We start from the raw sequence: 23,194 nt of genomic DNA, 5'->3' as shown, positions 1-23,194 counted from the left end.
TTCCAGAGAAGAAAAACTTGGAAGCCATCTAAGATTGTCTATGTGGAGGTTATTATTGTATGATAAATCCAGGTGAACAAGACTGGAAAAATTCATTAGGGAGGAAGAGGCTTTAAGTGGCAATTTAGGAGATCTCTTACTGTTTGTATATCCAATGACATATTTAAAATGGATAGCTTAAAAGGCATTTTGACTCAAGTCTAAGTAGATTAGGAAATCAAGTTTCAAGAGAGAAGTCGATCTTTCCTCCTAAACATTTGATACAGAAAGTTTGTTGGATTAAAGTTCAACATATAGGGTCACACATGTAATTATTAAAATGTGTAGTCATTATTTATAAAAATATATATAATGTGATCTATTTGGAATTAAGGTTTTAAGGACTAAAGGGTATAATTGTCATGGAAATTAATGTGTAGAGGTAGAAGTGATATTTTAATTTGTTGAGGGGCCAACTTGAAATTATCACAACTTATAGTCTACAAATAAGGGTCATGGTCCCCAGATTTCATTGTCATGAAAAAAGTCTCTCTTTCCTCTTCTAGAGAACATCAAATAACTTTATACATTGAAAATCTAATAGATCATCCCTTCTTCTTACATTCAATCTCGGACTTCATATTGCAATTATTTACAAACAATTGATTTAGGTACGCTTCTAGTTTTTCACTTAACCTTATGTGATGGATGAAGTTGATTTTGATTCAGGCTCAACTTTTCTTGGAAAACAAAACAAAACTTTTCATTTAAAAAATGTTTACAATCTCAATAGTACAATCAATATACTCTAAGAAAAGAAACCCCCTTCTGGTGACGTGTCAGCACCTCCTTTTTTTGGCTTATTTTAATCTTTCTCCTCCTTTTCTCCTTCCCGCTCTTCCTTCTGTTTCCCTCTTTGACCTTTTTTATTTTAAAATTTAAACTGTAAAGTCTATCTCAATTGGAGAGAGAACCAATAAAAAATTTGAGAAATTCTATTTCTATTGTACTTCAGATTTCCTATCTCACTAATCCAAACCCTATCTTTGATCACAATCTCTTTTATCACAATCTGCATCTTCTACACCCATTCGATTAGTTTCATCTCCTCTCTTCATGCTTAAATTCTATCTCTTTGAAGGCTTACTATTTGACAAAAAAATGAAATTTCATTCGTTGTTCTTCTTCCTTGGGGTCCTCACATTTTCATCAGGCTTGATTTTTTATGATTTTACTGCCTCTTTTGTTCTTCTTCTCTGTTGTTCTTCGTCCTCCCTCTTGCATGCAAGGTGTTTGAGGTATTGTTTTCATTCTCTACTTCTACTAAATGTCTCTCTTTTCTCTATACCCAAACCCTTCTCTCTATTTTTCAGACCCTTTCTCTTCTTCTGCCTCTCCCTCTTCCTCTCTAAGCAGCCATCCAACTACTTGATCTAATCATCCTCCAAGGTTTGATTTTTATTTTGTACTTCAGTCTGTATAATTTTTCTTCTATTTTGTTGTGTAATTAGTCCTAAAGAAACGATTTTTTCTTTTTGTAGCACTCTACCTTGACTCTTCTCTGGAGTTTTGATCTGATGCAGGTCTCCACTAAATCAAGGTTAGTTTGTTTTATTTTCTTAAAGGTAAATAGATTTTGTATCTTAAAGTATTAAGTTTTATTGTTATTCATTTCAAAAGAAAAGTTTGTTATTGAAGTTGTTTTGTTTACACAGGGTCTAGCATTTCTTGAGTTTCAATTTGTTGGAGGTTTCCACTAATCAAGGTTTGTTCTTTGCATTTTAAGGTTTACATTTTGTTATCAAAGTTGTATTTTTTTCTTCTTGTGATATTTGCATTTTGACGTTTTCAATACCCTGAAATGGTGTAAATTGAATAAAATGGAAACCCCAAGGAGTAGTACAGTACATTGTTTTGGTAGTAAATTTGAAGTTTCTAAAATGTGAGTGGATGGTTATTTGTGGCCTTACTATTTCTCTTGAGTTACAAATCATTGGAGGTTTCCACTAAACCAGGATTGTTCATTGAGTTAAGGTTTAGATTTTGATTGCACGTTTTTTTTTTATCAATTTGTTTTGTTTTTCAGATTTGAATTTGTTTAAGAGCTACTTTTAGAGATTTTGTTATTGATTCTGTTATCAATTCTTTCTATTTTAGTTTTATTATTTTATCTTCTCAATTTTCAACTTAACACTGCTTTTTCTCCCTCTTCACTCTTGAATTTTTAATTATCTGCTATTCCTTTTTGGTTCTTTTTTCTTTGTTGTTCCTCATTCTTTTTCATTCTACCGCCTGACTAATTCTTTTTTATTTGAGATTTTGAATCCTTCAACTTTGAGCTTATTTGTTTTCTATAATGCCTTACTCCTGCTCTCATGCTTTACTCTTGCTCTCACTATTTTGTATCTGAAACAGTTTGCTACAACTTCTTTGAATATAAATCTTTGATATTTTTTGCGTTCTATTTGACCGGTCAGATCTGTGTTCTTGTCAAGATTTTATCTTTTTTTTCTATTTATATTCTATTGTCTCTCTATATTGCTTTTGTTTTCTTACATGGATTGATATTTCGAAGCCAACGAAATGAGTATGTTTTTGCCTTCTTGTCTTTTATGTGCTCCAATCATAACATACATGTTAACCTTTTCTCTGTTAGGTATGGCACGTAAAGCTAACTCGATCGCTGGAGTTGATGAGTCATAAGAAACATGGAAATCAGGAGTCAGAATAACTAATCTGTCAAATCTGGAGTTGATGAGTATATGCCTTTTTTATGGTTCATCTGGGCACCAATATAATCTTGAGTTGTGATCATGGCTATATTTTCTGTTGTAGGACCAACCCAAATATACTCATTTTTTGTTAGATTGAATGGATTTTGATTCCATTTTGACTTAATTTTGGGCTTTCATTTATTTTTTCTTTTGTATATTTTAATTACTTCCGGTTTTCTTCATTATTTCTCTTATAAGTTCCACTATTGTTTAGATTTTTTATTCTTTTTTTTTATCATGCTTTACTAGAGGCTATGGAGCAACTGAAATTAGTAGCAAGTTTTGAAAATAGTCTTAACGAACCTGATGCCCTTTTCGACAAGCGAGTTCCAGAGCACAATATGTTAGTAAGTTAACTCATGTCCTGTTTTGTTTCAATGCTTGCTATTACATATGATGCGCATACTTCATTCTTGGTTGAGGGATTGCAAATGTTTTAAAATAAGCTTGGCTTTGTTCACCACTTAATGGATAAAATGTATCTTCTAGGAATATGTCTTAGTCATTGAGGAGATCTTCAAATGCAAAGTTACAAATGTGATGTTTATGGGAACACGTCTTGGCATATTGTGGCGAACACGTCTTGGGCAGCCATTGATAAATTTTGATTATGTATTTTGGTTATGATTTAATCAATTCATTTGGATTATGCATACTTTGTATTCATTTCATTTTGCTTTCATCTCTTAATTATTTTTCTTTTGTTGATACTCATTTTTTTGAGCCATTGATAAATTTTGGATTATGCATACTTTGTATTCATTTCATTTTGCTTTCATCTCTTAACTATTTTTCTTTTGTTGATACTCATTTATTTCTTTAAGAAGAGGAAAATAAAAAAGAGCTTACTGCCTCTTCTTGGCCTGTCCAATCTAACTCTAGCTAAAGAGTGAATTATAGGAGTAAAATTTATAACTGTGCTCTGACCTTAACATAAGGACCCCTAAAAAAAATTAGTTATTGATATTACTCCATTATCAGGATTACATAGTTAAACACATAACTATCACATTGTTGATCTATTTCTGGAGATGATTTTGGTTTCACTATAATGTTTGATTGTGTTGTGCCAGGGAAGACTGAGAGCATGTAGAAGAAGATGGTTAGGCATGATAAAGAAGATAATGTGCTGTTAGGAGCGGATGGTATCTTCAAGTACAACACTTATCTGTGGAAAAATATGGCTCTCTTAGAAGGATATGCTTTCTATTTGGTCATCAGTATACCTTTAATTGGAAATCTTATTTTTGTTTTTAGTTGCCGCTATAATTTATATTAATCTTACAAATTCATTTTTTGCCATTCTCCTACCCTAACATCTTTAGAAATAATTGATTCGAAAGATGACTTAAATTTAAGAATATACCAACATAGTTTTGTCAATATCGTCAAATAATGTGATTCTTATACCATTTTTTGATTAAAAATTTAAATATACATTTCCCTACTAGAATTCCAAATAGTCATGGTATTTTGTTAATTAAAAAATATTTGTTCAACTTACGTGATAAATATAGTATCTCCTATCAAAAAGTTATTGGCTAAATAATTTTTTTTCACTGTTTAAATAAATAATATAATTAATCAACGATGAAAATATTTGTACTAACTAAAATAATTTCTTTTTTATAATTACTTTTTTATAATTATTACAGAATGAACTTTTATGTCATATAGAGATTAGTTTTATTTCCATTTATATGGAGTTAATTTACATTAACTTTTTTACAAAATACATTTTTCAATGTTTATAAATAAATAAATAATTTCATTAATCAATGGGGAAAATATCTATGTCAAGTAAAATTATACTTTTTTAAAAAGGTCTTACATAATAAATTTATATAATATATAAAGATTATTTATATCTTCATTTATACAAAGTTAATTTACATTACATTTTATTATAAGTAAGTAAAATAACTAAAATTAATTTGCTAAACTAATAAATTATTTAAGTAAGATAATTTTCTAATGCTTAAATAAATAATTTAATTGGTTAATGGGGAAATATATATAAGCTAACTAAAATAATATTTTTTTAAATAATCTTACATAATGAATTTTTATTTTATAGAGATTAGTTATATCTTCATTTATACAGTTAATTTACTTTAAATTTAAGTGTAAAATAATTTAGATGTTTGAATAAATAATTTCATTAATCATCGGAAAAATATCTATGCCAACTAAAAATATATCTATAGTAATAATTTTTTTAAAAAGTTTTTATAATGAATTTTTATATTATATGGGGATTAGTTATATCATCTTTATACAGAGTTAATTTATAAATCAACGGGGAAATATTTATGCTAATTGAAATAATAATTTTTTTACTTATTCTTACATAGTTAATTTTTTTCATTATACAGATATTAATAATATATTCATTTACACAAATTTTGCATCAAATTTATTATTATATATAAAAAAATTTATTATAAGTTATTTTATGTTCAAATACATAATTTCAATATAATTTAAAATATTTTTCTAAACTAATAAATGATTTAAATATATTTTATTTTCATAGTTTAAATAAATAATTTCATAATCTACGGGGAAAATATCTATTCTATCTAAAATAATAATTTTTAAAATTCTTACATTAAAAGGTTTTATTTATTTAGAGATTAGTTATATCTTCGACGAGGAAATGTCTATGCTTACAAAAATAATTCTTTTTTTAAAATTATCACATAATGAAGTTCATAATATATTGAGATTAGTTATGTCTTCATTTGTACCGAGTTATATTAAATATTTTTTTACAAAATTAGTTTCTCGATCTTTAACTAAATAAATTCATTATAATTCTTGCATAATAATTTTAATTTATTATATAGAGTTTTGTTATGAAAAGAAACTCAAAAAAATATTATTCAGTCATAGATTTCTCATAAACTTAATCAAACCTTTACTATATTATATAGAGGTTACGTTATCTTCATTTATATTGTTCCAAAAAAAACTTTATCTTCCTTTATACAAAGTTAATTTATATTAAATTTTTGTATAAATTATTTTTTCAATTTTTAAATAAACATTTTCATCTTAATTTTAATTTTTTTGGTTAACTAAAACTTATTTAGATTAAATATTTTTTAATTTTTTTAAAAAACAATTCATTAACCAACGGGGAAAATTTCTATACTAACAAAAATTACAATTTTTTAAAACGATTATAATGAATGTTTAATTATAAATAGATTTTTTAAATAAAAATTGTTGAGAAAAATTGATCGCGGTCGACCGACCGCGACCCGTGCATCTGCACGGGTAACTTACTAGTTCATACAAAAAATGTTGATAATTTCAATGGTCATCCGTACTGAGTACCAAACGAGCTTTTAATGAACAAGATCCACACGGAAGAATCACTGATCCTGGTAAAGTATCAACATTGAGTATAGATATGTTGCTTCCTTCCCTGAATAAGGAATACCCCATTTTCTGCAATTCCAATGAGTCTATAGAGAAGTAATCACCACAGCGGCACTGATAAAACAGTTCCAATGCTTCATCAGCATCTTCAGCTATCATATCATGTAAGCTCAAATCTTCTGCAACTTCAGCGGCCAAAGCATCCCTATCCCGCCTTGAGCTTTTCAACTCATTATCATACGATGAACGGGAGCTCGAATCGCTTAGAACTTCCCATGCCTTTTGTACTCTGAGAAATCTCTCTCCAGTTGTTTGATCACTGCTGGATGTCTCGGGTGTCTTCAATAGCTTATCAGGATGTAAACTGAGTGCAGCACTTCGGTAACCGGCACGAATTTCTGTATAATTTGCATCTTCCTTGACATTAAGAACCTCATAATGGGTTTCCTGAATGCCATACCTATCCAGGAGCATTTTTGGATGTTGCTAGTTCTCAAAATTACTAAGAGTGCAAGGCTGTATGCATTCAGCAGAGAAACATCAGAAACAAGCAAAAGGTCATACAATAATCACATGAAATGCACTGGTCTAATTATAACTACACAAACCATAATTAACGCAAATTTTATTGTTTGGAACAAATCTTAAAATCCATCCAATTGGAATCCTTTTATTTGGAGTGTATTTTAAATTAATGTTATTCTGAACTCCAATTCAACCTATTTTACTTTACTGTATAGTAATTTCTCAAAATGCAGCAAGTTGTTATAGTCTCTGAGATCTAATGACCACAAACCAGAAGAAAATAAAACCCGAAATACTAACCAAGATTCATATTCACCATTTTGAAAGACTCTAAATAATCAAAAAAATTGATCAAGGAAAAGATTTTGCTGCAAGCCTAGCGACCTTGGAACTATATCTCAATCATCCAAAATAAAGTCTGAGGTCACAAAACCAATCTAACCATCAACATTCAGTGCTAAAAACCTCGTGCTATAAAGCTCATGCTATATGCAAGGTCCCGAGAGAGGCCGGACCCACTTTGAGAATCTAATGTAGACAGTCCACAGCTCAAACCTGTGAGTGCACATTCACATGACAGTAACCTTACCGTTGCGCGCCTTCAACCCAATCATAATGAAATATTAAGACCAGGAGCACAAATCAACCAATCAACTCTCTACATTGTACAGCACTCTAAGAGCTTTCACTTAACAGTATTTTCTACGCACAGACAAATGAAAACAAACTTGAAACCCTAGAGAATTGAAAGTATGCAATGCAACTAAATTGTAATTCAACAGTTGAATCAAAAATAGCAAAGCATACCTGGCGAAGATTCAATCTCGCAGCAAACGGAATCGCAGCAATCCAACCCTAATTTTGCGAGTAATCAAAATCTCCGTCTTTGTTTTGTTCAATTGGGGAAAACTGAGATATTAGATAATGAATCTTGATTATTAAAATATTAAATACCTTATTCGTAATAAAACTTCAAAATTATAAGTATGTTAAATGTTAATTTTATTTATGTCTGATTAAAAAAAAATTATGCCATTGGCAAAACTACTACTTAGAGCCCTCAGTGTGGGATGACGAATTAGTCTCACGGTCACGGCTACCGACCGTGAGAATACCTTATCCAAGAAAAAAAAAATCAATCAATAAAAAACTATAATCTAATATAATATACTCAATTATCTTATATACTTTTTGTAATTAAAAAACTATTACTTGTATGAACTTTTTAAATTATTTAGGGCTTTTATTCGTATAACTTAAGAAATACATAGCAAAGGTCATTTTTTTACTTTCATAATTTTTTTTATTACAAGAGGAAAATTAAAAGCTAACCAAAACGTAGTTGCTTAGTTTGCTTGTCTTTTCTTTTCCTTCTTGTAACCAACAAAAAAAAAACTAAGGAAGTGTGTCAAGACACAAGGCCTGAACGACAGAAGAAGGAAGCAACCTCCAAACACGATGCAGAGAGCAATCCATACAAGCTTCACGAGCTAAGGCATTCACTGCACTCTTGTGGCACGTAGTCAATATGAACATTCTAATCCTAACTAAGAAACACTCAAACCCGCGTAATAGCATCTCTTGACCAGAAAAGAGAAGAGTCAAGATTCTGACAAAAGGTATCCACCGTATGCACACAATCTGGGTAACGAAAAAATCTCCTTATGCCCAAGCTTCCAGGCGTACTGCCCGGAAAGCATTACCAAAACCATCTCACAGAAGTGCCGAAGACCCAATTGCCAAGTTCATTGCGCACCCCATGCACTCCAAAACACTTCATAATTTGTTTCAAATGAATTTAGGAACATGCCTATTTTATTAATATTATTTAAATCTTTTAATTGTTGAGTTGATATTAACTTCATAAGTTCAATCCATCGTTGAATTAGCATATCATTTACAGAGCATTCAAGATTTAATTGACACTCGCATATATGAAAGTTTTAAAATGTTAAAATATTCAAATTAAAATTTAAATAATCAAATCATCACAAGCTCTAGTGGCATCACTTTTATAACCCAGCATACACAGCCTACAACCTTATCATAAAGAGAGAAATTATTTTTTAAGCATACATTTAGAGAAGCAAGGAGAGACAATGACATTGAACATCTATAGTAGCTGTAAAAACATGAATGAATCTCTCATAAGTCACCACACTTGAAAAGGCATCCAACAATTTGGACTAGTTGGTTCTTCAAGTATTAACATAACTTATAACAACCCCATACATCTAAAAATACTGTTTTACCCTTCCCATGTCAAAGCCTAATTCTACTTCATCCATTATAAATCTGCAGCAAGGAAGTTACCAGAAATTGCCACCTGCAAAAAGAAAAAGAATGACTTATGCAACAACCGTTCCATGAGTATAGGAAATTCCAAAAAAATGACACCAAATAGCTCAAGAGAGGGACCAAAGAAAATGTACCTTCTCGCCCAATTTGAAGGCAGGAAGTCCCTTGTAAGGGCAGGTACTGCACCTGAAAGCATCCCCTAGCCCACACTGCAAACCAAAAGCAACTTTTCAGGGCAAAGCCAACTATGGAAGAAAAACTGAAATAGCATTGAAGGCTATTCTATAGTCTCATTGTCCAAGTCACATTGACCACAATTCAAACCAATCTTAGAATTCATGTTCCGTTAAATATTGAATGGTTAGTTGAAATTAATGTTCAATGATTGATTCGTCAAGTCAACCCAACCCTACTTAGTGGGAAAAGGCTTGATGACAATGACGATCAAGGTTCAATGTTTCCATTTTCTTAAGTACAAGATATTAAGAATCATAGATACAATAATATAGTTGGGTTTATGGGCAGCGACAGAATTTAAAACAACAGGAGTCTTTTCCAACTAGGTGAGGTTGGTTACATGAATTTAGAAAACTCACTAATGCCAAAATTGCACACTCAGCCAAGCTTCCATATGTAAATTGAAAAAAATGGCAGTAGAGCAAGTGAGCGTTAAATCCATATCACTGAGCTATATGAAACCAAACAGGTGGGAAAAGAGAGGGAAAGGGTTTATGATGCAGCGCTAGCTCTTTTGTTTCACGAAATTTAATTATAAGACATGAACAGAAGGCGGGGTCGTTACTACGCTTCTATAAATCATCTAAGCTAAAGTAAAAAAGTGGAGCTATCTAACCAAACCATTGTCAAACTCCGAAACTCTGTAGGAACAAGGAAAGAAAACATTATATAAATCTAAATTTCTAAGGAGTTATAACTTTTTATCTTAAAATGCACATACAGCAAAAATGAGTTCTTATTGAACAATACAAATGTAGATGAAGAAAGCATAAATGAACTGTGTTGCCCAAGAAAAGAAAGACATACACTGCCACAAGATGATTGAGGATTATTAATCTGTTCTGCTGTCAATCCTAACTTCAATACTTTTTCCTCTTCTTCAGCCCTCCCACAAGAGCAATTTTTGCAGGCTTTTCTAGTACTTCCAATTTCACAATCACCTAAAGCATAAACAAGTTAGCTAATGGCCTTATATACATACTGCTGATTGAGGACAGAAATAGAAAAGTACTCTTTACCAAGCGGCAGCTGTGGTTTCTTTAGATCATCTTCAGTCAAAAGACTATCTTCATCGATCAGATCCGAATCAAAATCAATTTGCACTTTAGGTGAACTCTTCACCGCCTTCTTTAATGCAAAAGATGAACCAATTTTCCATGAAGGCTTTTTAGCTTTCACCTATGTAATAATACAGAGCATATTGTGTTACAGGTAAGAAAATGAAATAAGAAAGAGACTGATTATATTCAAGAACAATGGTTCAGCACAGGACCCAATGTAGGTTCAAACTGAATAAAATGAATACAAAATGTTGATCACACTCAGAGCACTTCTAGAGGCTCTGTCTCTCCTACTGTCCTCACTTTCTGCCAAGAGTCCCCTTCCTCTCCCCTCTTCCATAGAACAAATAGGGATTCACATAACTACTTCTAAAAACCCTCCTAACAACCTGTCACTAACTCTATTTTACAAACGGGCCTAGCTTATCCCCCACCCACTCTTTTATTTTCTACTATACACCTGTTTTTTTAATCATGGGTCTGCTACCATATTGATGGTTAGAATTTGTAAGGGGAAAAAAAAAAAGACTTTAGATGACTCATGCCTATACTCCACTCATCCAGAAACAAGAATACAAACTTTCTGGAAAGACAACAAAAAACATCAAGATAAAAGAAGAAGGTCCAAGCAGAAATTAATGACTACTCAAAGTGAAAAACATGTCAGACTATTATTCAACTTGACCCATGCATTTCGGTTGTATTCAACCAAACACGAGAAAACAATAAACCATTCATGAAACGTTTCAAATGTATTCTAGTGTACAAGAAACCAAAGATGAGAAAACAATGAAAAGATTGATTGAAGAAAAAACAACAATGAATAAAGATGGACACCAGAAAATGAAACTTACCCAAGAAGATTTGCTGCCTGACGGGACAGTTGATTGTAAAACCTGTGTCTCTGTAAACCCTCCCAACAATAACTTGCTCTCAAGATCAGATATCGCCTGTAAGGACAATGGTAAAAAATCAGACCATGTACAACAACATAAACTCAATCAGGCACAATCTATGCTGCCATTACCTTATCAACTGAACCCACACCAGACTGAGATGACTTGCGAATAAGAGTTGTCCCACCTGCTTTTAGCACTCTAAGAATTTCTTGAACCAGCTGATCCACAGGAGAATCAAGTGACTGCCAGATTAAAATGGCCACATCCACAGAGGAAGACTCCACTGGCAGCTTGCCTGAAGTTGCAATAGAATATAACAAAAATTGGTTTCTTTGGCTACAATTAAATAAAAGATAATATACATGCAAAATGTAAAATTGTATATTTTTTAAGCGAGAAAAACAATACCATAGTCCATCCAACAAACAATAAATATGGGTTTATACATTATTGAATGAATCAGATAGAACACAAGAAGAACTGGCTATTTCCAGTTTTCTCAGACCCACCACCCCAAGCATTAAAATCCTATATCACAATTCACAAGCCATTATGCATCCTCATCCATCAGCATTTTAATATGTACTAACTACAATAGAGTCAGACATCAACTCCAGGAACAAGGCAGTTGAATTATAAATTTTAAAACATAAATTGGAGCTAAATTGTGTAGAAGCCTAACTTATATATTAATTCACAGCATGAAATTTGATTTCCAAATATTATGTTACAAGTAACAACAGAAGCTGATAGTAAAATCCCTTAAAAGGGGACATAGGCCCCGTTTGGAAGAGCTTATCTGATAGCATAAGCGCTTGTGTATGTGTTTGGGAGTGCTTATGCAAACAGCTTATGACCTACCATCAGCTGTTTTGAGCTTATTTTCATAAGCTACTCAGGAATAAGTGGTGAAATAGTTCCCCTTGATAAGGGGTGAAACGCTTTCTAGCTTATGAAAAAGAGCTTATACTTATATATAGTTTATTTTCAATTTATTTCAATAAATTTTCAAAAATAGCTTATGAATAGGCGCTTATGTCATATGACCATAAGCACTTATAGTCAAGCAAGATGTAACCAATAGCAACATATAATTTACTGGTTTTATTTAAAAAACGAAGTACCCTAAAAACAATATCACATATATCACAAACAAAACCAAACCAGCATAGATTACTAAGAAAAACAACAATTAAAAGGAGGTGAAGGAAATACTGAGTGATGATGCAGATGTGATAACGAGAGGATTCCATTGCTCATCAACCCCTTGATTCCCAAGTTCTTTGATTGCATCAAAAACTTGACTGACAGGGAGAACCGCTTCATCAGTACAAGCCAATAAAGAACCACCGATCTTTGCAGCGTCCTACGAAATTCAAAAATATTGCAAGATAAAATTGAATCCAGGGTAAATTAAAACTGGTATAATGGCGTCGTAGCGCAAAAATTTAGGGATTTGAAGGAGTAGATGAATGTCCACGAAATCGAAGAGGAGGGGAACGAAACGAACCATTGCGATTGTTGGAATATGATGGAAGCTTCGAGACAGAGGAAGAGAGATTAGAGACCGACTCGACTCGACTCGACTCGCTGCTGAAATTTAATTTGAGAACGCAATCATACCGTGTGCGGGTTGAATTTATATAGGGCCGCGCCACACGTGCAAATCACGTGAGCGTAGTGGTTTCACTTTTCAATTAATATATATATTCACACCCTATTTTTTATCCACCTCAATTTCTCGTATTTTCTCTATTTTTTCCTCCTACTTATCTCTCTCATTTCACATATTTTCCACCTGAGAGATTGTGTGAACTAAACATTAATCTTTTTCAATAGACTCGTCACACCTAATAGCTAGCACCACCCTAGTTCCATCGGTCACAACGACATTTCTCGGTTAAATGCTTAATGAAAGAGTTTTTATATATTTACACTTTACATCTCTTAAATCTCATGTTCACTTATTTTTCTTCCTATTTATTTTTTGTCTTTTCTATCACATGACACATCACATACCGTGTTACTCATTTATTTCTTTTCTTTTACTATCTCGTCTAAGTGTGAGTATATTTGATTTTTTTTTTTTTTGAAATGAGTATATTTAAATTGTGAAGATAACTTTTTCTTTAATTAGTCACACACGTCGAAGAGAGATTAGAGACCAAAGGCTCATGCTTACCTCTTCAAATATGGTGGGAATTGCACGCGAAGACCTACTAGAGCATAGAAAAGCAAAGATGAGGTTGTCTTAAACTACGGGTCGGGGGTGAAAAGACGATAAGGATGATAGTGGTGGAGCGACGAGTGAGCCACAATAGTTGCACTTGAGCACAACTGTTTCTTTTCAAGGAATGCAAACGAGTTAGTTCAGATCAGTTTCTTTTATTTGGTAACAATAAATTTAGGGTGAGGGATGGTGCCCCAGTCTAAGACCGAGAAAACTATAAACTTACAGTTACCTCACCTCAAGAGAACTAGGGGGAGCTCAAACCTGCGACCTATCAGTACGAGACTCTATCATGCTCCACTAAACCAACCCCTTGAAATTATTTGGATAGTGCTGCACCCCTATTATTTTCTTTGGCTTCCATAACAATGAAAGCTCTAACTTTCACATGTCAATTGATTTACCTCCCTTTCCAACGTGTGCACCTGACGTCCTGACTAAGCTGAGCTGAGGTGGCTGGGTGGAACTGGGGTGGTGGCTTAAACCGGGTGTGAACGTACACATTTCATATCTGTGCTTAATCGTAGGTAGTGATGGCAATGACATGATGGGAACCACGTTTTGGCGTGTGAGCAGCATCCTAAGCCAACTCTCTTCCATGTCGGAACTGAAACAACTTCAAGCCATGATCACCAAAGCAGGCTTCGACACTCACATTCCTTTTAACACAAAGTTGATATTCTTTTCAGCACTTTCTCCAATGGGAAACCTCTCCTATGCTCATTCTCTTTTCCAACAATCTTCCATGGTCAACAACCCCTTTGCCTGCAACACCATGATTCGTGCTTTCGCCAACAGTCCCTCCCCTCTTCAAGCTCTGCACATTTACAACCACATGAGAAACACCAATGTTGTCTCTGACAACTTCACCTACAATTTTGTCCTCAAGGCATGCTCCAAAGCTTACAAGTTCATTCAAGAATGTGGGCAGTGTGATGAGGTGGCTGTTGTTTCTAAAGGACGTGAAGTTCACTGCACTGTGGTTAGAATGGGGTTTGAACAAGACCCATCTGTTCAAAACTCCTTGCTTTATATGTACTCTCAATGTGGGTTGGTCCCGGTTGCCCAACACCTGTTTGATGAAATGAGTGAGAGAAGTTTGGCTGCTTGGAATATCATGATATCAGCGTATGATCGTGTTAATGATTTTAAATCAGCAGATTACCTTTTTGAATCAATGCCGCAGAAGAATGTTGTTTCGTGGAACACTGTGATTGCGAGATACATTAGGTTGGGTGATGTTGAGGTTGCGAGAAGGGTGTTTGGGTTAATGACGGAGAGGGATGCGGTGTCATGGAATTCGATGATTGCTGGTTGTGTTTCTGTTAAGGATTATGCAGGAGTATTGGGGCTATTTTCTGAGATGCAGAATGCTGAGGTAAAACCAACAGAGGTAACACTTATATCAGTTCTGGGTGCCTGTGCTGAAACGGGTGCACTTGAGATGGGTGAGAAGATACATGAGTCTCTCAGAGTGTGTGAGCATAAGATTGAAGGGTATTTAGGTAATGCCCTGGTGAATATGTATTGTAAATGTGGGAATTTGAGCTCAGCATGGGAAGTATTTTATGGGATGAAGATGAAAACTTTGAGTTGTTGGAATGCAATGATTGTTGGTTTGGCTGTCCATGGTTACTGTGAGGAGGCCCTGGAATTGTTTTCACAGATGGAACAGAGGCTTGGTAGTATTAGGCCGAATCGGGTAACGTTTATTGGTGTTTTGGTTGGCTGTAGTCATAAGGGTTTGGTCGATAAAGCAAGATGGTATTTTAATCGGATGGTAAACCAGTACCAAATCTTGCCTGATATCAAGCATTATGGTTGTATGGTTGATCTTTTAAGCAGATGTGGTTTGTTGGAAGAGGCCCATCAGATGATAAAAAATGCTCCTTTCCAAGATAGTGCTGTTTTATGGAGAACATTGTTGGGTGCTTGTAGAACACAAGGTGATGTGGAGTTGGCTAAGATATGCTTCCAACAACTTGCCAAACTGGAGCATCTAACAGATGGAGATTACATGTTGTTATCTAACATTTATGCTGAAGCTGAGAGATGGGATGAGGTTGAGCAACTAAGGAGTGAAATGATAGATTTACATGTTCCTAAGCAAGTTGGCTACAGCCAAATTGGTATAAATGAATCTGATAAGGTTCCCTGCACAAGCCATTGCTGATTGCCCTGTTTCTTGAACTCAATATTCATCAGCTTTCGCAATTGCGTGGACAAACTCCAGGCTGTCTAATGCTACAGACAATTTTTAACCTGTATGCAAAGTATGTCAGCCATGAGCCTTTATCTGAATAGCATGTTTAGTTCTGCAGTTAAAAGCCTTATAATCACTTCTGAAGAGAAACTACAAAGTGTAGCTTCTGGTTACCGCACTTTGGACAGAATCTAAGTCTAAATTAGAAAAAGGATCCACAAGAACGAGCAACTAATCCCATTCTTGATCCAGCTGAATGGGAAGAGCTCTTTCAGGAACATATAAAGACGCTTCAGCCTTCAAGAAGTAAGTGATAAGAGAGCTTAAAGGAAGGTGAAATATTGTATTAAACTTAATGAATGTCCAATAAGTGACAGTGTCTGCTTGAATGGTGGTTTTTTATGGCATTCCCTTTTGCTATGCCTTTGCTTTCTCTATATATATTCTTCAGTGATAAATGACAGAATGCTTGAAGTGTTAAGAGAAGGATTAAGTGACAGCATGAGCAGTATTGCATTTTTGGTTAACATGTGTGCTACTCTAACATCAGCACACGAGTTTAGAGTTCACGTCTTGACTTCTGAAGCTGTATCTGAAGAAACTGGCAATGGGAATACAGTGCTTAATTCATGGTCTAAAGCTAAAAGTCGTTTAAAAGTTGATTATATAACAAGGTTCCAGGAACAGAAAGAGAAGGTGGCTCCGACATGCACTCATCTCATAGTTCAACAGAAGAGAAGATGCTCATAGGGTACATCTTTTGTTATGTTTTTTCTCTCCTCTCCTTTGCCTTAGACTAGGTTACTTTACTTCAAAGTCTGATAGTATAATTCAGAACAGAATAACACCGCACTGAATCGTCCATAATAATAAGTGGAGATTTTACGACCCATTTATTATGTTCTGTTAGTATAATTTATTTTAGCAAAAATGCATATGGTTCATCATGTTCTTACCATTCTGTTCACCAATGTTAAAGAAAAATATTGAGCGAAAAAAAAAGATTAAAACTTCTTAATTTATTTTGTACTGCTTTTCAATTTTTTATGGAATATTACTCTTATTTGTTCAATTACATTCATAATGACATGTATTATCAATTTATAAAAAAAATTATATTTATAGCTGAGATGAAGTTGCTGGAAAGAATAGACCACATCCAGGAGAAGATCTGATGTCGCAGAGAACCCTGTGAGTAGCTTGTTCATGAATATAATGCAGGAGATGACAGGAATTGACTTAACTGGTTAACAACAAAGGCGATGTCTAGCTCTGTTGTAGTAAGGTATAATAATCTCCCTATCAATTGACGATATGAAGCAATATTTGTCTATGGAGTGCCAAGATTGCTGCTAAGATCAAGAGAACAATGCATAGAGGGGTCTTAGCAGGTTGGCACCCAAGTAAACCAGAAACAGATAACAGCTCTAAAGGCATATTTTCATTGACTAAGAACAATGCATTTGGAAGAGGTTATGTGTGTTATCCAAGGTGTGTTGAATTATACGAAGAGGGAACACATGTTTATGGAAGACAACATTGCGAGAGACAAGAAGTTCTCTAATTTTCATGTCATACGCAATATATTCTTTTGTTCCAGGCCTGAAGCCTAGAAAGACACTTTTTGGCCCTAGGATCTAGTTTTGTTCTATGACTTGAAAGATGAGAAACACAATGACCTGAATATGGATCATTCAGTCCTCTTAGAAATTGAACTACATAATTCGAATTTCATTCTTCTTGAACTTTTCGAATAGCTCAAGATGAGCATTTTGGGTTGCAAGTGCAAATAGAAAGCGGATTCAAGACTTCTAATTCATCCCCGAGAATTTTCATAGCAATATAAAATTTTGAAAATCATTGCCCCACATTCATTGCAGCAGTATCTGTCCGTAACTAACCATAACATAATTGAATATGAGTAAAAGAATGAAGATGGAAAGAATCAATTTAATTACATGATTGAGTTTACAGGGGCATTTATACAGAATAGTTGTAACTCAAATCACAACTAACTGCTCAGTTATTACAACAGAATAACCGTACTATCTAACTCACTAATTCTCATTACACTGTATTATTACAAAGCTTACTGCAACTTAGTCCCTTATGGGTTTGGATCCTCTCATGTGTAAAAAAACTTGAGAGTGTCAAGTTTCATCATCTCACCATTAATTTTATTTTATTTTATTTTTCATTTATTATCTACACAAAAGTTAATGGTGAGATGGTAAAACTTGACACTCTCAAGTTTTTTTACACGTGAGAGGATCCAAATCCGTCCCTTATATGTCCACAGCAAGGAAGTTACCGGATCCGTTGCTACCTGCATAAAAATAATGATAGACGTGAGTAACAAACGCTACATGCCATATGAAAGAAAATGACACCAGGCAGCGAAGAGGAGGGAGAGAAATACCTTTTCACCCAATTGGAAGGGAGGAAGACCCTTGTAAGGACAGATACTACTGCACCTGAAAAGCATCCCCTAGACCACCACACTGCAGATAAAATACAACTTTGAGAGAGCATGTTTGGATCAGTTTATTTTTTCTCAAAATCAATTCTGGCAGCCAGAAACTACTAAATGCACTAAGTGGGAAAAAACTTGGATTATGATTATGAGCATATCACAGAATCTGCACGTGGGGTTGGCTTACAAAGATTTGGAAATTCATTTCAAAATTACAAACACAGCCAAGCTTCAAGAGCTATAGGTCGAAAGAAAGGGCAGAGATAGGAAATTATCATTTCTCCCGTCCATAAGCATCTAAATACATATCACTGGAGCTATAATTAACCAAAAAGGAACGGGTTTAGTTTACCCGACATGAACTGGGGGAAGGGTTGTTTTACTTTTAACCCTCTTCTTCTGAACTAAACAAAACAGCTACCTAACCAAGCTCAAGCTACAAAACTGCCAGTATGGAAAAAATGGCATAAATTTAAATGTCTCAGAATTATCTATCTTAAAAATGCATATAAAGCAAAATTGTGTTCCTACTGATACTGAACAACACAGCCACAGTACACAGATAGTATGACTGTACATTGCAAAAGAAAAAAAGACATACATTGCCACGAGCTGGTTGAGAATTGCAAATCTTTATGCAGCATCGATGTAACTGAAACAATAGCTATTATGACAGGTATAAAGCTTCTAAATAATCATCAATGTAGGCTAAGCTAGGCCAGTGATCGGTGCGAATACGAACTAAAGTTGAAACATCACCAACTTCCATTTGGAAAAGGAGATGGAACCGCGGTGGAAGAAATATCAGAACAAGAAAACAGCCAAGGTTTCTTTTTCTGCTATAGCTAATAACCCCCTTCTCATGCTGCTCTTCACCACTGTAAGTAAGACGAAGTGGACCGGTATCGGGATTAGTAACTGTAGCATCAGAGGAAGCATCTTCCCAAATGACATTCTGAATGATTCCCCCTTCCAATACAACATCAATAAGTGGCTCCCCACTCACACCTACAACAAAGCGAGCCAGATGGTACTCAGTTGCCTGGATCAAAGAGGCTGCGGGAACATCAAGAAGTTTCACAGATTGAGTTCCACTGATGGCAGCAATCCCTTTCCCCCCCTTCAATTGAAAGGTTTCGCGCCCAGTGCTGGAGGATGAGCCACATGCCTCCCATAACGCAGCGAACAAGTCAAACTTGTATCGAGGCATTGCATTTTCTGGGATGTCTGGTGGAACAATAGCCTTGAGAAACATGTCTTCTATGCCTACTGTGATTCCCTGAAGTTGACCCTGGACAATCTGACCATTTTCTGCATTTGTTTCAATGTGAACATCAACTATTCCCGGTGTCGGTTCCCTGGGTTCCAAGTCAATCATAACAGGGGCTCTATATTTTTCCTCTCCTCTGGAATCATTTCCAACTGGAACAATACTTAGCGAGCCATTTTGAGATGCATCATCTTTACTGTGAGGATCACCAAGAAGAAAAGGTATATGATAGGAAGGAATCGACCCATAAGGTGCAGAAGATGAGAATTTTAACACAGTAGCATATATAGCAGGAAGTGAATCTATCTCTTCCAGGGGTGTGGCAGCATCCTTGATTCCCAACATCCGATTGAAAGTACTAGATTCAAAACTCAAACTGCATGATATTCTAACTTTGAGTCCTGGCACATGTCTGAAGTCAGGAATGCATGAAAAGTACTTCCTTAATGTGTTCAAAATTTCTGCAACTTTAGAATCCATAACTCGAAGCAGCTCTTGTGGTTGATTAATTCTTCCAGTTTCAGGAATGATCTGTGCATTGGAACTGTCAGAAGATTCTTTTTCCTCAACAGGGGCTTGTAGGTCCCTGATGCCCTCAAGATAGGCAGGTTTGGTGTTACTTATGACTAAATTTGACAACGACAAAGACCAAAACTGTTTAACAAGCAATGGGGTCAGACGCTCCAGGTGAATGCAGGATGGTAAGTTTTTTATTGTCTTGAATTTCTGAGAAGCTCGAGGTGATTGAACATTGAAAAAAGAGGTTGAGTGGGAAGATGGTGAAATCCCAAGGATCATGTCCTCCACGCTTAGGATGTCTCTAAGCTTCTTCCCTGGAATGCAGACCAGCATACGCAAGTAGGTCCTACAAAACACCACACATCAGCTAAGCCAAGTAGTCATTTTTGCAGATACTCTGGACTTTCCCAAGCTATCTTTAATTTCAAGAGATAATACACAAACTAAAAGCGAATGGAATAAAAATGGAAAATAGATTATATCAAAAGCAGAAATCTTTAGAACAATCAATACCTTGAATTATCACGGACTTCCAAATCAGGAAAGTAGAGACAAGTAAAAGCAAGCAGGCGAGATAGTCTAAGGAACAATCTAGAACTATGGTGGTGCATCAACATAGTTCGACAAATTCCAAGAGCTCTACTTCCCTGGGACCAAGACTTCATCCATGTATCCGGGCCATGTTTCTCCACCAGGAAAATCATGAAATTTGTTAGCAGTTCTATCAATCCACGCGGAGGTATTGTCTGATTCTGTGCAATTCTATCAAATATTGGGAAGAAATAAACCAACTTATAATCCATCCCCACTTTTGGAAGCAAGTGCTCATCAAATTTCTGAAGTAAGCGCTCACCCAACCAAGAATGCTTTTGACAGGAGAGTAAACGGTCAACGGAAGTAACAACAACAGGAACCAGTTTCCGACTCTCCAACATCATGTTCACAAGCATCCCCTGAAAAAAGAAACTTGAATATATCATGCCTATAGACATGACCCACACATCAACTCAGCAGTAAATTCACCTAAACCATGGACTCTGATCTCTCTAGTTACTAGCATATAAGTGAATAATAAAAGAATATTAAGCTTAGAGCTGTAATACAAGAATCCCACTGACAGGGATGTGATGCAATGCAACCAATCCACATGGGAGAATGCAGATTCTAAAGTCGAAAATGATCTTAAGCACCTGCATAGTACAAAATATCATGGAGTCCAACAGATTTCTTGTGGTGGAAGGATCATTGTCAGCATGAGGAGAAGCAGCAATGAGAAATTTATGGAAGGCACGGAACGCAATGGCAATCTCTGTGCTCCCCGGAGGCAGCGATTTGAAAGATGAGACACAAAGGAGACCATGTTCAAACAGCTTCACTGGATCAATGAAACCATCCTCAACATGATGAGAGTCATTACCACTTTTGAGTCTCAAGACATGAACACACATGGAGCAAAATGCAAGAAGTTCAAGCTTTAAGGCCTTCAAAGACAGCGGATCAAACAAAGCCGGACCAAATGCAGAGCAAGCTTCAATGGTGGGCTTAGTCTTCTCAACATTTCTACTGAAAATCAATTGATTGAACCCCAACAACCACTCAACCGCCAACAAGCGAAACACCAAAGAATGCTGAGCTTCTTTCGAAATCAACAAGAGCCTGCGAGAAACCTCTCCCTCTTGACCATCAAAAGCATCTAAAAATTGCACATACATGGTCAAAACAACATGGCAAAGCACAGGGTTATAGGAATGAATCATTCCAAACAACTGCACCTTGAGCATGGAGGGCTGCAATTCCAACGCCACAGCCACCGGTATCATCATCGACACGAACTCCATCATCCCACAAGGGGTCATCACCTGAGGCCACTCAAGCAAAAACGCCAACGCCCTCCTCAACTCCTTGTAATTCAAACCCGCACCGGAATCATCTATCTTCGGCATGTTGAAAGGAATCATAGGAAGAGAGGTGTTGAGAATGGAAACACTAAGCTTCCGAGCAACGATGTTGTGAATGACGGTGGTGAAGAGCAAGATGTATGACTGAGAAGCGTGCGTCCGCTCGTTCTGGCAGAGGCTCCACAAGTGCCCCGCCACGTCGGAGAGCAAGCACAGCGTCGATCGTTCCAACTCCCTCAAGCACTCGCACGCGATGGATCGGGTATGCCGATCCGACCCGAAATTCGGGCGGTTGATAACCGTCAACAGCAGCTCCACCAAACTCTCCGTGTGAGCCCTAACCGTATCGTTTTCGGTTACGCAGATGATGATCGAGGTGGCGGAGACCATGAATTGTTCCTTGAAGGCGGGGGTTATGTGAGCCGCGTCGGGTGGCGCGTGGATGGTGGTTCGGAGGGCGTCGAGGAGGCGGTCGAGGTGGTTGTGGTGGTGGTCGGAGAAGAGGGAGGTGGAGAATTCGTCGAGAAAGATGAGGAGCTGGAGCTTGTGGTTGAGGGGGAAGTCCTTGCGGAGAAGAGAGGTGAAGAGGAGATCGGTGAGAGGAGGATCGAGAGAGCGCCATTTATCGCCGGCGTACTGGAAATCGTCGATTAGGGTTTCCCAGTCGTGAGGAGTGAGAGGCTTCGACGGTGGTGGCGCCGCCATGGCTTGCCGGAGGAGTTAACTGACTCAGCTGCTATCTTGTTCTACATAGAATAACATCAACAACACTGTTTGGGTAGGAGATGTTGAACCGGTCTGAACCGGATTAGTCCAGCGTGTCTTGTATTTATCATTTAACCTCTTATCCATTTTCTACTTTAGATTTTAACTAAAGAGTAGTTTTTCACATTTTATATTTTATTTCATGTTAACTCATCTGAATTTTATTATTATATATTTTCTAACATACTCATCTGTGTTGGCATCGAGGGCTCCGCAAGGTCCTTTGTGAGTCGGATTGTGGGAGAGCAAATCTCAACTCTTCAGAATAAAGGTCTTGGTGCCCTTCACATTTACTCCCCTGTCATTGTTGCAATCTTGCAGCTCCTTCGTCTGGACTGGGAGGTCTCTCTACTCCTAGTTTCCCGTAGCTGCAACTCGGTGAAGGACAAGATGGCCAAGCTCGCTCATGGTTCAAATTGTTCCTTCACCTGTTTTGATTCCCCTCCCCCAATAGTGTTGTCCTTTTTAGCCTTTCACAGAGAAATTAGTTAGTTTTTTTTCCCTTTTGTTATTTTCTTGTTGTTTTTTCTTTCCTTAGCACCAAATAAAAAAGATTTCAAAAAAAAAACATGATACTATTGTGATGAAAATAAAAATTGTATTTTGTTGAACAATCAATATATTATGAGTCTTCAAAATATGATGATGAAAAAAAATATAAATAGGATAAAATAGA

The 23,194-nt window shown here is 35.8% G+C and overlaps 4 protein-coding genes and 1 long non-coding RNA gene across 7 annotated transcripts; 2 read left to right on the top strand and 3 right to left on the bottom strand.

Annotated features, from left to right (window-relative positions):
- Positions 1 to 1,017: 1,017 nt before the first annotated feature.
- On the top strand, positions 1,018 to 4,019 carry LOC130743060 (uncharacterized). Of its 2 annotated transcripts, XR_009021339.1 has the most exons (6): positions 1,018 to 1,277; positions 1,353 to 1,428; positions 1,521 to 1,579; positions 1,695 to 1,744; positions 2,636 to 3,096; positions 3,827 to 4,019. It is a non-coding gene; the product is annotated as an uncharacterized LOC130743060 (long non-coding RNA). The 2 variants fall into 2 exon arrangements; XR_009021338.1 differs by having other exon boundaries at positions 1,018 to 1,428.
- A 1,906-nt stretch (positions 4,020 to 5,925) lies between these two features.
- Positions 5,926 to 7,573, bottom strand: LOC130743059 (uncharacterized). Its single transcript, XM_057595163.1, has 2 exons — positions 7,473 to 7,573; positions 5,926 to 6,656 (listed from the first exon to the last, which is right to left on the bottom strand). The coding sequence occupies exon 2, from the start codon at positions 6,612 to 6,614 to the stop codon at positions 6,072 to 6,074; it is 543 nt and encodes a 180-aa protein (XP_057451146.1). The 5' UTR covers positions 6,615 to 6,656; positions 7,473 to 7,573; the 3' UTR covers positions 5,926 to 6,071.
- A 1,102-nt stretch (positions 7,574 to 8,675) lies between these two features.
- LOC130747659 (anamorsin homolog) lies at positions 8,676 to 12,828 on the bottom strand. The gene is made up of 8 exons (XM_057600651.1): positions 12,671 to 12,828; positions 12,376 to 12,526; positions 11,289 to 11,455; positions 11,116 to 11,211; positions 10,220 to 10,379; positions 10,008 to 10,141; positions 9,098 to 9,172; positions 8,676 to 8,991 (listed from the first exon to the last, which is right to left on the bottom strand). The coding sequence occupies exons 1-8, from the start codon at positions 12,671 to 12,673 to the stop codon at positions 8,953 to 8,955; spliced, it is 825 nt and encodes a 274-aa protein (XP_057456634.1). The 5' UTR covers positions 12,674 to 12,828; the 3' UTR covers positions 8,676 to 8,952.
- A 236-nt stretch (positions 12,829 to 13,064) lies between these two features.
- On the top strand, positions 13,065 to 16,853 carry LOC130747658 (pentatricopeptide repeat-containing protein At5g15300-like). Its single transcript, XM_057600650.1, has 2 exons — positions 13,065 to 16,344; positions 16,719 to 16,853. The coding sequence occupies exon 1, from the start codon at positions 13,935 to 13,937 to the stop codon at positions 15,561 to 15,563; it is 1,629 nt and encodes a 542-aa protein (XP_057456633.1). The 5' UTR covers positions 13,065 to 13,934; the 3' UTR covers positions 15,564 to 16,344; positions 16,719 to 16,853.
- Positions 16,854 to 17,523: 670 nt separating this feature from the next.
- LOC130747657 (uncharacterized) lies at positions 17,524 to 22,574 on the bottom strand. Of its 2 annotated transcripts, XR_009022443.1 has the most exons (5): positions 21,046 to 22,574; positions 20,369 to 20,808; positions 18,668 to 20,201; positions 18,013 to 18,094; positions 17,524 to 17,919 (listed from the first exon to the last, which is right to left on the bottom strand). XR_009022443.1 is itself a non-coding variant. In XM_057600649.1 (3 exons), exons 1-3 carry the CDS (start codon positions 22,456 to 22,458, stop codon positions 18,734 to 18,736), a joined length of 3,321 nt encoding a protein of 1,106 aa, XP_057456632.1. In that variant the 5' UTR covers positions 22,459 to 22,574; the 3' UTR covers positions 18,310 to 18,733. The 2 variants fall into 2 exon arrangements, 1 of the variants encoding a protein (XP_057456632.1); XM_057600649.1 differs by lacking the exons at positions 17,524 to 17,919; positions 18,013 to 18,094 and having other exon boundaries at positions 18,310 to 20,201.
- Between the last annotated feature and the right edge of the window lie 620 nt (positions 22,575 to 23,194).

This window comes from Lotus japonicus, chromosome 3 (genome assembly GCF_012489685.1).
Source record: "Lotus japonicus ecotype B-129 chromosome 3, LjGifu_v1.2".
Lineage (NCBI taxonomy): Eukaryota > Viridiplantae > Streptophyta > Magnoliopsida > Fabales > Fabaceae > Lotus > Lotus japonicus.
The sequence above is the reverse complement of the archived record's forward strand: the minus strand, read 5'-3'. Positions and strand labels throughout refer to the sequence as shown.